Raw genomic sequence first — 16,550 nt, forward strand, 5'->3', positions numbered from 1 at the left:
CTTCTCTAGCTTGGGATGGGATAAGAGGTCTCTTAACCGGCAAAATACTGTTGGTGGTGTGAAAAACTTCCATCTGAGTAAAATGAATCTCCTAGCTAATATATTGGTGAAATCTATGAAGTCAGCCGTGTATTTAGATATTAGTAGGGTGGAGGGTAGCACCCCAAACAAAATAGTTACTGGAATAGGATCATACATTTAATTAAGTAGATAGAATATTGGAAATATCCGTCCAATAGGAGTGGAGAGAGGGGCAAGACAAGAACATATTAATTAAAGAGGTTGGACCTTGCTGGCGTCTGTCACAGAGGGGGCTTATGTCTGGGTATATATCTTAGAAAACTTCTGGTTTCACTTTTATTTTCTGACAGAACAGAACATGATGGTTGAATAAACTAGACTTGGGTAAGTTTCAACCAATTACATTTTTGCAATAGCCTACAACTGCTGTCATTTTTACATATTTTTAAGGAAATGAAACCAGCAGACTACCTTGGGGTTTGTTAAAAACAGATAGTCTTGGTTACATTGGTTACAAAATGATTTGATGTATAATGGCGAGCAAAAAATGGACACCGGTCTGATTCAGGATGAGGTTGGTTTCTTTATGCTATTGGGTAGCCTATTTAGCCTATTTGTCTATTCTGAGATCATGCATAAAACAAACTACACATTTGTATTTAAAAACAGCCTAATATTATAAGAGATGGGGGCCTCAGTACATTTCAGTGCCCGTGTCAGCAGTGGCAGAACAAGACTTTTACATGGGGTGGCCAGGGCTATTTTAGGGGGTGTGACATAAAATGTGTGTGTCACCCTGACACCTAAGGAGCATGACTGAATGACTAGGGACATCATTAAAGGGAAATTCCGGAGTTGAAACAACCTTGGGTCTATTAATGGAAGATAAGTTCAAACTTTCGTTTGAGAGAAAAATTACATTGGTGGAGTTTTGACCAAGACTGTTGTTTGCATTAACAATGAAATGGCTTATAGTGAAAGCTAAAGGGCAAGCAAGCACATCAAAAAACTAACACCATTTTATACTGACAATGCTCAAAATATAATTACACTTCTGTGGTAGTGTGGTGAGGGTCCCTATAGACAAACCGATGTATTGTACACTTGTATTGTATTGTATTGCAAACTTTGAAAGTGTCAAATCAGTGGGTGCTTTCGATTTCTTCCAGCGTTGTGTAGATACGGCTGAACGTAAGGCATGTTTGTATCGTAAGATTCAGCCAGATCTGCGCAGCACTGCAAGACCGAATGTGCCCACTGATTAAACACACACTACCACACAAGTATAATTATATTTTTGAAAGGTATAATATTCACAAGGTGTTCAGGAGAGGAGATCAATTGAAGATGATGGTGGGAGCAGAGAGAAGTAAATGAAGGTCTAGTATCACTCCAACATTAAAAGAAAACTGTGAGGACAATGGTGAATTGCTTGATTTAAACTCCAGTGGTTGAAATGTCCATGACTGATAACTAACGCCATCTTGGACAAAAGCAAATGCTTTATCTGGTATGATTCAAGTACCGACTTGAATACATGAAAAGAAACAGAGACATTTTAGTGTTCAGTATTTATTTTTGATAGCCTGACCTGAAAGGAGGTACTACATTATTTAAGATATTATTTTTATATTATGCTGCCGGCTTTTGAAAAGATACACTCATCAGTGATCAGATGAAATAGTGTGTCTCCATCACTCCAGGATAGTTCACAGAATACTGTTATGAAAAAAAAAAAAACAGTTGGTTTTACCTAGCTTGAGTTGCTGCAGCCAACAGTTAGAGCTTCCAGATAGCGGTGCTACACTCTGGGGGCATGCTCATGAGCCCCCATGTTCATGCCCCCAGTGTAACACTGTACAGTAGCTGTTGGCTGCATGAACTCGAGCTCAGTTGACCTCGGACTCTGTGATCTCGAGAAATAGAGGTCTCTGCGAAAAATCACCAGATTTCTCCAAAGAGGAGCTATATACTGACATGTTGTGTTGAAGAATGCATAATGACATTTGCTGGAGTAAAGTGAATCTTTGTATATTAATTGATTTTATTCCTGCAAAATAAGAATACACTTCCCTTGGATGAGAAAATTAAGTATTGTGTTCTTGATGAATTCACTAGTATGATGGCAATTGTGTCCATGAGAAAGATATAGAATTTGTGAATTGATTTGAGATACATTAAATCAAATTATTTCACAAATGCACATTCAAGCAAGGCTTTCCATCTCTTAGACACTATTGAAACACACGAGACAAGAGAAGATGGGTGTTCTCAACACAAAGTTGAGGAGGGGGAGGGGAAACAATGGAGTTCCATGCAGTCAAAACCGACAGAGAAAACCTTCGACTGAGGCATCGGCAAATACTGACACTGATAAAATATCACATGTAAATAACGTGATGGACAACAATGCCAAGGGGAGCCTTAAGAGGCAGAAGGATAGCAGCAGGAAAAAACACCTGTTTCCAAGCCCAGCAGTCTTCAGCCAGATTGATGCTCATGCCATCAAGGCTGGAGAGGAGGTGAGATAATTGCAATATCATTTGACTGTTATCTTGGTAACTGATAAGAAAATATATAAGTGGTGCTCAGAGGTCCAAAGTGCACACACCTTCCCAAGCCTCTTGAAGCCAGGCCAGCGGTAACAAGCTGTTTGGCTGACAGATATCACTAATTTAAATGACCAAGATGTGTCTGTGTGTATGCGTCAGACATTATATCATATTGTTGTCCATTGCAGCTGAGGAGAAAGAGGATCTTCTCTGTGGAGGCCATCACTCAAGCTATCACTGTGGGTGCAGTGACTGACCTGCAAAAGTTAAGGGCTATCTGGATCTGGCTGTGCCACAACATTGGTCAGTTCCATGGCTCTAATCATCATTCCATACCCTAGTCTGTTGCTTTATAGCCATATTTAATAACATTAATAGTTAATATTACACTGGCTTACCATCATGAATTAGCAGGATTACCATTACATTGCAATATTGCGAAAGAGATTATGTGTGTCCTTAAACACCCAATATGAGTTTATATTTGTATATAGACCCTTTCAACAATAAAAACAAAAACAATGCTTGAACGTTCTATTTGGTTCCCAATCTACTTCCTCTGCATTAAGATACGGAATGTTAAAACGGAAGCCTTGTGGGGCCAACTATGATGCTGATAATGGAACTCTCTTGAAAGGGTCTATAGTGCTAGACAACATCAAATACATCGGCTCTTCACAATGCTAGTAGAACGCTCCATTGACTTGAATGGGATTTCCCAAAGTTCCAGCGGTAAATAAATTCATGTAATTACCGCTGCAAACATATAATTACCGCTGTCAATGGCAACGGGTTTTGTGCTTCTGATACGTCTTTCATATCACTACGCAAGGACTGGAACTTCATTCAAACGTGAAAGCAGCATAGACAGTAAAAGAAATGGACCAACGGACTCCGTCGTTTTCAATGGGAGGGCACTGAGTCAAATAGAACGATTTTTCAGTTGGTCCCCCAGTACTTCGCGAGACTCACACTTAACCCGTGGACGTTAGCCATCGAACTGAATCTTGTAACTCATATGATAGATACACAGAAATTCTTCTCACACTTCCTTCGCCTTCAAAGTCATCAAAGTTAAACATTTATTTATGTATTATTATTAATATCATTCTCACCAAGTCGTGTTAATGTTGAAGCTACCATACATGATCATCTTCAAAACATGCTAAAACAAAACAAAAAAGTTATAGCCTTGAAGCTAATCTTCTTTCCACTTTTCCAACCTATGGTCAATCCATCGAAAACCTCTGAAATGATTAGTGCCGTTTTTTAAAAAATTAGGTTTACTTTTTTTATTATTATTAATGTGTAATGCTTTACCTTAACATACGGTCGTGTATGCTAGGTTTTGCTTATGAGTTACTGTCATAGACAGTAAGGTGGACTGAGCTTCTTATCCAAACAATACGGTTATCTCCCTACGGCGCGAAAGAGAGATTACGTCAAAGCTAGCTTCCCTCCAACCGAACAAGCTGACCATTCTTCTTACGGGTAACCAACGTTACGGACGAGGTAGTGGAGTCTGTTTTGCCTTTGTAGTGTTTATGTGGATTACACAGAAGCTACAATATCGGCACAGGATATATGTTATATGAAGTTATGGTATTTCAAAAAAATCCTAGAATGAATGGGCTTCTATGGGAGTTAGCAGAGAGGTGGTCCCTCCAGCCTACGTCGATTCTTCTACTTCCGGGAATTCGCCTGCCCCCTTGGAAAGCAGACGGTTGATCAGCTGTGTTCTAAAGAATGTTTGATTCAAGTTCAGCAGCGTGTGTTGTTGCGAACTATTTGTTTCTCAGCAAATGCCACGATGAACGGTAACAAATAGGCTAGGTTATGTAGGCTAAAGTCATATCGTGGGGAGTTTATTTATTCGTTTTGGCAAGTAGCCGTATAATAAGCCTGATAATGTATAGAACGCCGGTCATTACTGTGAAAATAAGTCCCTTCAGGGCCCTGTCGGGACTTATTTTCCCAGTAATGTCCGGCGTTCTATACATTATCCCTTACTTAAAGGTGCGATTTGTAGATTTGTAGGATTGTTACCGAACATTCTGTAGGCCAAAATCAAAACACTGGTGAACGTTCTCAAGACTACCAGACGCAAGCCTCTTCTGGGTTGCCAGATGTAATGAAGACTTAGCTAACGTTAGTTGACCAGGGGGGTATTCCAGAAAGCAGGTTTACTGGCTTAACTGGGTATGTTAACCCAGAGTTAGCGGTAAACCTGGGATTTCAGTTCCAGAAAGCTCAAAAATGATCAGGCTATGTAAGTAACTATGGTAACATAGGCTCTGAACTGAACTGGGTATGTAAACCCAGAGTAAACGGTAAACCATGGATTTCAGTTCCAGAAAGCTCAAAAATGATCAGGCTATGTAAGTAACTATGGTAACATAGGCTCTGAACTTAACCTGGTAGGGGGTAGGTTTTGTTCAGGTTATGTTCAATTATGTTCGGTTATTTCAGTGCATGTTCAATCAGGCCGCTATTTTTACACTTGTCACACAATGGCGTTTCATTTCGACGAAGGTCCGATTGACAAAGAAGCACAAAATCATGTAACATTCATCCGTGCAATTTACCGTGAGAGGGCGATAAGACCACGACATCACATGAAAGCCTATCCATTCTTTTCCAAACGAGTGTTTCAAGAGCGCTAGACTTTTTCAGCTGAATCCTAAATAGAAGCTACTTGAAAAGCATTCTCCATCCCTACATTACGCATGGTGGATTAGAATAGAATAAAATAAATCTTTAATGTAGCTAGCCTACACCATAGTGGACATTTGTGTTTGGCTTACCAGACAGATGGACAAACAACATCTCAGACACATTGAAGATATAATTAAAACAAGTAAAGTACAAAAAAGAGGAAACAGCCTATAGAAAATTAATAAATAAGATTAAATATAGCTGTACAGCTCAGCCGGTTAGGCAATGCATGTTGTCACTAAGTTTGGTTAAGAATGCTGATGGCATTTGGGATAAAATATTTTTTAATAGGCTACACACGCTCCCGACTGGGAGTTTTGTAGTGTTGGGAGACGAGAGCATATCGGCAAGCTGTCAGTCGGTGCGTAAAGTTTGCCTTTGCGCTAAAAGCAGTTCCTGCGAACTTCATTAGTTTTCCTGGACACAAACCCACGAGGATCATTAAAGTGTAGTTTCACCAACTGGCAGGTCAGCATCACTTATAAAATTTTCCAAATGTGCACCAAATGTGTCCAATAGGCTACCCATGCCTTCCGACATTCACCCTTCCGATGATGGAGCGCAAAAGTTTAACTTGGCCCCACAGCTGCAGAACCCGCGTTAAAATAGAAAATTACATTTGGGATTCTCAAAGAATTCTATGGCCCGCTCAATCTGTGACAAGGTAGGCTAGTTTAGGAAAGCATCATTCAAAGCAGTCAATAGGCCTACACGTGATGTCCAGTGAATTATTTAATTGTGCTTTTGACATTAAATAGGCTATCTTAAACATACGCATTTACACGGTCAGTTAGGCTATTCTCTGCCAAGCAAGGTCTTGGATGCAGGCGCTTAAGTATTACTCTTTTTTTTGTTATTCTCCTCCTCGTAAGCCTCGACTACTCCGCCTCTGAAAAATACGGTGCTCATCCTTTCGCCGGTTTCACTCATGGTTTCGACTCTCAATAGATGATGCCTTTATAAGTTCGCCGTGAACGCGCACAACTCTAGGTTATCTAACACAGGGTTGATTGAACTAACTGGTAACCGGTGTTTTGGAACCGACAGCTCGGGTTTAGTTGCCACAGGTTCAGACAACCCAGAGGTTAAGTTTTATCTCAGTGTTTGTTAAACCTCCTTTCTGGAATACCCCTCTGCAGCTGCTTTAACGTGTCTCCAACCATGACCCAGCTACACATTACGGAAACAGTGAAAACAAAAAATACCTCTCTAACCAACGTGTTGTGTTTACAGTATTACTTTATCATCAGCAGGTGGCACTGTAGTGATGTAACCGTTACATGGTATATATTGATACTGCACTATGATACGTGGTCCAGTGTGTCCTTGAGAGTTCCAGTAAAAAGCTGAACAATACTTACCGTCTCCTCATCATTTAAAGTTTCTACCTTTCCTCCCGTGAGCAACACCACAAATTGGCGACGAGGATGAGCGCATTGGTACCGAGTCCACCAGTTTTTCTTCCACAAGTGGGTGAGCCACCGATTCCGTTTGCTACATGGAGGAAAATGTTCGATAATTATATGCTAGCCATACATGCTACGGGAAACACATGGCCAGACGTACGAAAGCGTGCAGTACTGCTACAATGCCTGGGTCCGGAGGGACAACGCATTTTCTACGACTTACCAGATCAAGGTACAACATTTGATCAGGCCATGGCTGCTTTAGAAAAGCAATTCGTACCTAAAGTGAATGTGATAGCATGGAGGCACAAGTTCAGACACCATTTGCAACGAGCTGATGAAACCGCTAGCTTCACAATGCCAATTCGGCGCAATGGAGGGGGGAATGATTCGTGATCAGCTTATCTCTTGTGCTTACCTGAGTGCCGTGAAGGATAAATTACTGATGGAGGAAGATTTAAATTTAGAGAAGGCACAAACACTTGCATCTCAAATTGAAGAAGCAGTTAAAAATTCGACGCTACTGTCTTCAGCTAAAAACCCGCCAACAGCATCAGTGCAAGCTATCAGGGCTACAAGTGCTCAGTTCCGCGGTAAAAGGGGAGCGCGCCCAGCTAAGCCCTCGGCTACAGACCGCCATTCACAGGCAAGTGTTACAGATGCGGGTCCAACAAACACTCAGCGAATGACAAGAACTGTCCAGCTGCCTCTGTGAAATGCAACAAATGCGGGAAAAAGGGACACTTTGCAAAAGTATGCAAATCGTCAGTGAGGGAAGTTACGGTGCCTGAGGTTGAGGGGCTTTGCGTGGATGAGACGAAGCCCGCGGCTGCGGCTGAAGAAAAGCGTACTGTGAATGTCGAAGCACCACAAGGAAACTCTTACTCCCTGCAGCTCATTGATGACACTGGCGCTTCTGTGTCTATCCTGCCTGAGTCCATGTACAAAAGTTACTTTGCAGATTGCTCAATCTGTGAACCAAAAATCAGATTAGTTACTTATACAAAAGGTGAATTGCCTGTACTTGGATGCTTACCTGCTACAGTTTACATTGCAGATGACAAAAGAGTCTCCACTCACTTCTACATTGTGAAAGCTGGATCGCCACTGATGGGGCTTGACCTGATTAAAGCACTCAATGTGAACATCATGGGAGGCAAGGTGAATGCTGCTAGGCATAGCTAGGCTATGCTCAAAATGTCACTGTGAATAACATTGATTCTACTTCACCCCAGCAGCTCGGTTGTGTGAAAGGTTTTGTTCACAAGGTCCAGGTGAACAGCACGGTGCAGCCAGTTCGCCAGAAGCTGAGACGGTTGCCGCTGAGCATACGAGAGGAGGTGTCGGAGGAGCTGAATCGCTTACTTCAGGCCGGCATCATTGAGCGTGTGGATGCATCTGAATGGGTGAGTCCTCTTGTTGTTGCACGAAAGCGCTCAGGTGGAATACGGCTCTGTGTTGACCTCCGTGAGCCCAAAAAAAGTGTCATCATGGACTGTTACCCACTTCCTCATATGGAGGATTTGTTCTCGTCAATAGCAGGCGCCACACACTACAGTCAGATTGACTTGAGCTCAGCTTATCACCAGTTACCACTCCACACTGAGAGTCGCAACCTCACTGCCTTCATTACACATGATGGTCTCTACCGATTCACACAAGTTCCATTCGGACTTGCGTCTACTTCATCTGCATTCCAGAAAATGATGCAAACAATTCTAAAAGGCCTGCCTGGAGTACAGCACTATTTAGATGACATAATAGTCAGTGGAGAGTCCAAAGAGCAACATGATGAGCACTTGCAAGCAGTCCTGCAGCGCCTGAAAGATGCAAACCTTCAGATTAACTTTGAGAAAAGCTCATTTGGACAGACAAGCATTCCCTTTCTGGGACACGTCATCTCCAAAGAAGGGCTATGCCCAAGTCCTGAGCATCTCACTGCCATTGCCGATGCACCTGGGTTAACATCATGGTTCAGCAAATTCCTGCCAAATTATGCAACACTGGTCGAACCACTGCGTCAGCTGCTCAGATCAAGTCCACAGTCTGAGCTACAGTGGGACAGTGACGCAGAGAAAAGTTTCACCAAGCTAAAAGCGATGCTGTTAGAGAGCCCTGTCCTGGCTGTCTTTGACCCGAAGCTACCTACCTTCGTCACAACAGATGCCTCTGATTATGGCCTAGGGGCCGTACTGACTCAGCTGCACCCTGGCAACCAAAAACGCATAGTGGCCTTCGCTTCACGCACGCTGTCTGCAGCCGAGAGGAAGTACTCCACTACAGAAAAGGAAGTCCTCGCCTGCGTGTGGGCTGTGGAAAGATAGCGCACTTACGTGTGGGGACACAGATTCACACTACGAACTGATCACCAAGCACTGACCACTCTCCTCAACACCAAAGGCATGAACAGAGCCGCATGAGGATCGCAAGATGGTCTGCTAAGCTGATGTGCTACCAATACGACATGCAGTATAGGCCAGGGAATGAAAACGTCATGGCAGACTGCCTGTCCCGTCTTCCCCTCACTGACTCCAGCACAACTGCGGAAGCTGACGGAGATCTGAGCACAGAGATAGCTGAGATTACGCTTCACAATGCACTGCCGCTTGCCGACTTCAAAGCTGAATGTGAAAATTGTCCCATACTTACACAGCTGCGACAGGTGATTCACTCAGGGTGGCCCAAGGTGAAGAAAGCGTGCATCTGGCGCACAAAGGCCATCAAGGCGTGGTCCGCACAAAGCAACGCCTCAGAGAGCTCTACTGGTGGCCACACATGGACGATCTTGTCCATCAAGTCCTACTGTCCTGCTCCATCTGCCAGTCATGTGACAAAACAGCCAGAGCTTCTCCAGCCCCATTACAGCCTGTTGACCTTCCCGGGGGCCCTTTTCAGCACGTGGCAATTGACATCGTAGGCCCATTCGAGTGTGTGGCCTATGACTGCAGATTCGCCATTACTTTTATCAATTACTTCAGCAAGTGGCCGGAGGTGGCCTTCATCTCAAATGCAACTACTGCAACAGTGCTGAAATTCCTTTCCACCGTGTTCGCACGTGAAGGCAACCCCCTTGCAATTACGTCCGACAATGGGCCACAATTCACATCCTCTGCTTTTGGTGACTTCCTAAAGGAAAGAGGCAGCCCAGCGTCCATGGAAACCTGCAGTGACGGAGATGCTGCAGAGCTACAGAGCCACTGATCATGCAACCACCGGCAAAAGTCCTTTCCATCTGCTGAGAGGACGACCGATGTGGACAAAGCTCCACGTCCTACCACCTACAGAGAGCAGAGAGTACGACAACGTCAGAGCCACAGTCATCCGGCGACAGAAAAGGAGCAAGCAGTACTTCGACTCCAAGAGAGGTGCAAAGTCTCCCAAGATTTCGGTTGGTGACACAGTGCGCATCCGCAAGCCCTTCCATGTGGGAAAGGGAGAGAGACGGTACACCGAACCCCTGACGGTGCGGAGGTGAACCGGCCCGAGCACCTTCGTCTTGAGTGATGGGAAGAGGTGGAACGCTGCGCGCCTGTCTCTCCACAGGGAGACACCTCAGCGTGATGAAATGAAGAACAGTATCAGTCCAGCAGAGACATCGCGTAGACCGGCTGCACGTCAAAGAAAAAGTCACTCATCAACCTGGATGAAGGATTACGTGATGAAGTGATCAAAAGAAATGTACAGGGTGTAGGCGGATCGCTGCCCTATGGAAAAAAAAAAAAGAATGTAATGCTGTTCAATGAGTTGATTTCTTGACAATGTAAAGAAAAGAAAAAGAATGTAAAACAAATTCTATGTTTTTCAATATGTAGTTTAATCAGCCTTGTTTCAGTGATATACTTCTGATGCACTATAATACTTACCTGAGTTATTTCTGATGCACTGACATAATACTTACCTGAATCCCTTGAAGAATCTAAGTTTACAATTATATGCATTGTAGTTAACATTGATGTTGCAGGTTACATTTAGACACTTCTCTTGTTTTTCAACATGTTACTCATTTTTTAAAGCAATAGAATGAATGGATTATATGTACATATTTGGTTCAGTGAAATCTGATCTCAATTTCATATGGGTAAAGTAATCTTATGAGAAACAGGGGAGATGTGTTTACAGTATTACTTTATCATGCTTGAGTGGGTGTACTCCATCACCAGCAGGTGGCACTGTAGTGATGTAACCGTTACATGGTATATTTTGATACTGCACTATGATACGTGGTCCAGTGTGCCCTTGAGAGTTCCAGTAAAAAGTTGAACAATACCTTTCCTCCTGTGAGCAACACCACACAACGTAACATATAGCATTTAGCATAGGCTACCTGTTGTGGAGAAATATGGCCAGCTCTGCGTCAGACTTGATATTCTTCGTTTCACGAAGACGTCACCATCTCAGGAAGCTCCCCCGATGTCCACTTAATTTGTTTCTTGTTTTAATTTTGGAAATTTGCCTGCCTCTCGTAGGCGTTCATGACTACAACTGACAGCTGTTGACAGTTGGCCTTTTCTAATTTGGCAACCCAAATACCCAAAAACTCAAAACATAAATGAAAATTCCAAGAGATTCCGCCCCGCAACTCATTCTTTTCATTGGTTTTACTGGTTAGAGTAATGTTGTCAAAAAAGCCATTACTTCAATTCATCGTGTTTCCTTACTCTCTGACAACATATGGTGATCATTTTTGAAATGGTTACAGTTTATTTTTCATTATTTCCTACATACTGGTCCTTTAATGAGTATTGAAGTGTTGATTTATGTGGACAGACCAGTTAATTAAAATCTAGATGTATCTGGTTCTGAGTATGTCACACTGTTCCATAACATTTGCATTAACGTGTAACTGTTGTTGTGTCGTGGTAGTCGTCATTGAGTGAACATCTCTGTAGCTGTGTAATTATTTAGATGACAATCTAAGTGTGCTTGGATGTCTCTGTAGAGTATGACGTAAACGGATACTTGGGGATGACTGAGATGATAACCTCAATTGAGCAGGTCGTCGAGACTCGCCGAGGCGTCTGCTGTGGATACGCCAGATTGTGCAAGAAGATGTGCAGGTACCCTGATCTCTCACCTTTGACCTCAGTCAAAGGACAATCCATATGTAGTGTTACTACATTCTGGTGACTTGTTTTCCTCACCGGCCTCTCTTCTGTGTGCTTCTGCAGTGAGGTTGGGATTGAGTGCCGGGAGGTGAGTGGTCACAGCAAAGGTGGCAGCTACCGGCCATGTCTTCATGGAGAGTCCACCAAGTCCAACCACGTTTGGAATGCAGTGCATCTCCAGGGGAACTGGTACCTGCTGGACTCATGCTGGGGTGCAGGGACTGTGGACTTGACCAAAAGAGTCTTCAATAAATGGTGAGACAGGCTAGCTTGCAGTTGTATTGAGGGTGTAATTCACTGCTGTAATGGAAAAGGTAATTGAAATGTGTGTAAAAAAGGTTTTTAAAGGTTGTGGAAATATATTAATTAAATGACACACATAAATAACTAAGCTAATAAAAATGAATCCCCAGTGAAATATTTCTCTTCTCTTTTCCAGCTACAATGAGTTCTACTTCCTGACAGATCCAGATATGTTCATAAGTAACCACTTCCCAGACGAGGTGGAGTGGCAACTCCTCACGGAGCCTCTCTCACTGGAGGAGTTCTGGAAAAGGGTCCAAAAAAAATCACATTTTTTCCAGCTGGGACTGACACTTCACCATCCCACACACTTCTTGCTGATCACAGGTTGGCATTCCCATCTCAGTGCACTGGATTGAGCATTAGGAGGATTTGTCATAATGCATTCTGTGGGTTGGTTTGTTTATGATATGAGGAGACATCACTTCAAACACCTTGTCAATTGGTCAACAATTGTCTGATGCTAGATAGTAGGGGTATCATAATGCATCAAAATACTAACATCTTTACACGTACCTTCCTCTTTTCCCATTTCAGAGAATGGTGAGGCCACCATTTCCATGACTTTCCCAGAGCCTCTTGAGTTCTCCTACAAGATCTGGCAGCGCAATGGCAATATTCTGTATAGAGAGCTGAGCACCTCTGCTGCTCTCCTCACCGTCACCACCACTAACATGAAGCTGCGGCTTCGGCCCCCGACCCAGGGGACGTTCGACATAACTGTGTTTGCTCGAACAGCCAACACGTCTGGCAAGCTTCACGAGGTTTGCAACTTCCTACTGGAATGTCCCAAGCCTTCTCCTTTAGATAGCTTCCCCGAGAACCCATCCAAGTCCTGGGGTCTGAATCAGAATGCAAAGATCATGGGGCTCAAACCATGCCAATATCAGGGTGAGATCATGCTGGAGTCTGCCACTTTTGAGATGGTGCTCCAAACCAGCCGGCCTCTGATGATGCTGTGCAAGGTTTTCCACAAAGACCTGGATAAGGTGCTGGCCGAGAGATGCGTGGCCACTCAAAGTGAACCTGACCAGCTCAGCTGTCACGTTCTCTGCCCTTATGTGGGCTATTATCGGCTGACAGTGTGTGTGAAGGACTGCGACAGCACTGGTAACTCATACAGTCCTGCTGGCACGTTCCTCCTGCATTGCACAGGCAGTGTTGTCATTAACATCAATAAACTCTTTCCACCTGGTCTGAGCAGTAATTGTGGGCCTGGCAATGACACGCTCAAAGCAGGTCTTGCTGATTTCAGCCACACCAGGGCCATAATAAACACTCAGCAGGGGCAATGCAGCATCACATTTCGCAATCAGCACAGTTTGAAACTTCAAGCTGATCTGTCCAGACAGGAGCGTCAGCAACCTAAGTACCCCCTTTCTCGCTACGTGCTCCTCTCCTGTGATGAGGAAGACGTCACGATCAGCGTGGCCCTGCCGGGTGCAGGGGTCTACCGACTCAGCCTGTTCGGTGGGCCTGTGACCTCTACCTCTTTATCCCACATATGTGATTACTTGCTGCGGAGTGACTGGGACAGTGTCTGGCCTCCATTCCCCGAGAGCTACTCAACCTGGAATGCCGGATGTGTTCTCTTCGAACCACGCACGGGTCATTTGGAGCCCAAGTCCAAGGTGCGTTTCTGCGTGAAAGTCCCCAGGGCGATAAAAGTGAACGTCATAGGACAGGACCACACAGAGCTGCATCTCAACCAGAAGAGCCAGATGTGGGAGGGGGAGGTGCACACCAGCACTGTCCCCCAGCTCAAACTCGCCGCCAGCTTTCCAGGGGGAGCACAGGGAAAGATGGACATCCTGCTGTGCTTTGACGTCCTCAGGACACCAAATGGAATGAGATGAGAAGGTGGAGCACCTGCCTGTTAATCTGTTAATTCGCCAAATGATCAAGGCACTGTTAGGTTTAATTTGTGTGCGTTACTGTACATTAGCATCACCTTTCATCATGTAGTAGGCCCATCACCATCTTAATAATTAGGCTCCTTTTTCTGACCTTGGCCTTGCCATTCTCTTACATGTGATAAAACACATGTCTCCATGGATGTGTGCATGAAACATGTTAAACTTAGTACAAATTATTTTTGTATATTTATAGCTTCATGAGTGAAAGAATGCTGGGGGGGGATTTTTTTTATAACTTTTATAATGAATGTAGAATGAAGCCAGTGAACTTGCTATTTGAAATGCTATTTTGTACTATCACAACTCAGATTTGCCAGTAGATTTTGTTACAATGAGTTCCTTTTGTCGAAGCTTTCAGTGTATTAAACAAATCAACTGTATTTGTTTTGTGTACTTTCATGAAGCCACCACATAATTTCATTATTTCTACATAAGTTTGTTTTAATCTCTTTTGGTTGTTTTGCTGTTGTCCCTGTGATATGCCAGTTTTTTAACGATTGGATAGATCACATATTGTCACAATTTAATGAAACTAATGTTGAAATGTCACACGTTTATATGTGTTTCATTTATCTTATTATTGAAACAATTGATTGATTTCAACTCTCACATGTTTTAACAACATATATTTTTAAGTACTTTTGGTATACAAAGTTATTCTAGCATAGCTGGATTTAAAACTCCAAGGATTTCTCCCTATTTTACTATTTTAAATCCAAATTAGTATTACAATTTGGGCCCTAATTTTAAAAACTGGCAATCTTGTGTCAAGCACAATAATCTCATTGCTGGGCAAACATTTATACATATTGTAACGCCATTAGAAAGCTCACAAATGGAAACGGAGATGTGAGCTGAAATATCACTGTTGGTTGGACTTATTAGGCCATTTTTCTACAACCTACAACACACAGCTTACTCTCAGTCACTTGATTAAACTCTGATTTAATCACTCTGATTAAACTTTACCGAACATCTCTGAATATATATATACCTCTGAACATATATATTATAGCGCCCTGTTTGACTGTCTCCAGTGTTCCTCGTTTCCTGCATGGTCTGTGTGTGTGTGTGTGTGTGTGTGCACACGCATGCGCGGAAGTATGTGTATGTGTTGTGATGGGGGAACTATGTATATATAGTCCACACGTGATACTCTCATCAATATATTTATATATAATTCCCACTGGTTGTCTAGCTGTGTGTAACAGACCGGACGACTCACAGCTTTAATGGTTTTAGTGCCACATCTAGTAAGAAAGTATGCTTCTGTAAAATGTTTACACTAAAGACAAAAACTGTAGTTTTTACTATTACTACTAGAATGTCACTCAGCCACCATAGGATGACATCAGAAAAATTTGCAATGGTCTCTTAATTTTTTCCAGACCTTTATGTTCATGTTCAAATTAACCCAAGTTCAACATTAAAATGAAATGTGTTGGAAAAGCAGTAGGTTGGCTCAGCAATAAAGAGCACTAACTATAAATAGAGTATAGTAAGAAGAAGAAATATTTTAGACATAATTAAAGATTTAAAATAGAACAGAGATGGCATAACACTGTATAGGAGGACTGACGTAAAACTGATGAGTGTGTACAGGATTATTGCTCATTATGTCTTTGTCAGTGTAGTATCAAAAATCTCTGCTATGTTATGTTTGAAGCAAGTCACTGCCACCTATTGACCACTAATTGTAACTACAAGTGGAACTGCACCTCACCATGCACACAGAACTACAGGCCAGTCCCGGCACTGCAAGCGCCTCATGCTTGATCACCCTCAAGCACACTGTGGATTTTTTAATTTAATTTATATAGTATATTTAGTATTTCGTTTAGTTCGTTTTTCTTATTTTCTACTGTCTCTATTGTACAGTGGAGTTTGGTTATATGTTTATACTTATATTTACCATTTCTGCTGTAAGTGCATGTTGTGTGTGATGTCTGTATGCTACTGAGACCTTGAATATCTATCTATCTATCTATCTATCTATCTATCTATCTATCTATCTATCTATCTATCTATCTAACTAAACATGACTGATGCAACATGCACTAGCTGTAGCTCTGTGGACTGGGATGGAACACCACATGACAATATAAAATGGTTTGTATGTTTTTTGGTCGGTAAATCACTAGTTTTACACCAAAACTCTATCATGCTGCTTTAAGTATAAGTATATATACTCTTTTGATCCCGTGAGGGAAATTTGGTCTCTGCATTTATCCCAATCCGTGAATTAGTGAAAAACACACACAGCACACAATGTGGTGAAGCATACACTAATCCCAGCGCAGTGAGCTGCCTGCATCAACAGCGGCGCTCGGGGAGCAGTGAGGGGTTAGGTGCCTTGCTCAAGGGCACTTCAGCCGTGCCTACTGGTCGGGGTTCGAACCGGCAATCCTCCGGTTACAGGTCCGAAGTGCTAACCAGTAGGCCATGTCCATGTTGTCCTATAAGACCAAGGTTGAGTAAGCTTTGCATGTTCTCCTCACCTCTTGTCTTTGTACATTTTATGATCCTCTCTGC

The 16,550-nt window shown here is 42.9% G+C and overlaps 1 protein-coding gene across 1 annotated transcript; it reads left to right on the forward strand.

The window, feature by feature from the left end:
* The first annotated feature begins 357 nt into the window (after positions 1-357).
* On the forward strand, positions 358-14,348 carry LOC125311012 (kyphoscoliosis peptidase-like). The gene is made up of 7 exons (XM_048268815.1): positions 358-405; positions 2,253-2,543; positions 2,762-2,876; positions 11,634-11,751; positions 11,863-12,054; positions 12,239-12,429; positions 12,640-14,348. Exons 2-7 carry the CDS (start codon positions 2,283-2,285, stop codon positions 13,956-13,958), a joined length of 2,196 nt encoding a protein of 731 aa, XP_048124772.1. The 5' UTR covers positions 358-405; positions 2,253-2,282; the 3' UTR covers positions 13,959-14,348.
* The last annotated feature ends 2,202 nt before the right edge of the window (positions 14,349-16,550 follow it).

The sequence above is a fragment of the Alosa alosa genome, chromosome 17, assembly GCF_017589495.1.
Source record: "Alosa alosa isolate M-15738 ecotype Scorff River chromosome 17, AALO_Geno_1.1, whole genome shotgun sequence".
In the NCBI taxonomy this organism is placed as follows: domain Eukaryota; kingdom Metazoa; phylum Chordata; class Actinopteri; order Clupeiformes; family Clupeidae; genus Alosa; species Alosa alosa.

Coding starts and splice junctions, on each gene's coding strand:
- LOC125311012 (XM_048268815.1), top strand. CDS start 2,283: ATGGGTGTTCTCAACACAAAGTTGAGGAGGGGGAGGGGAAACAATGGA. Junction 2,544..2,761: donor CCATCAAGGCTGGAGAGGAG/GTGAGATAATTG, acceptor TGTCCATTGCAG/CTGAGGAGAAAGAGGATCTT. Junction 11,752..11,862: donor TTGTGCAAGAAGATGTGCAG/GTACCCTGATCT, acceptor GTGCTTCTGCAG/TGAGGTTGGGATTGAGTGCC.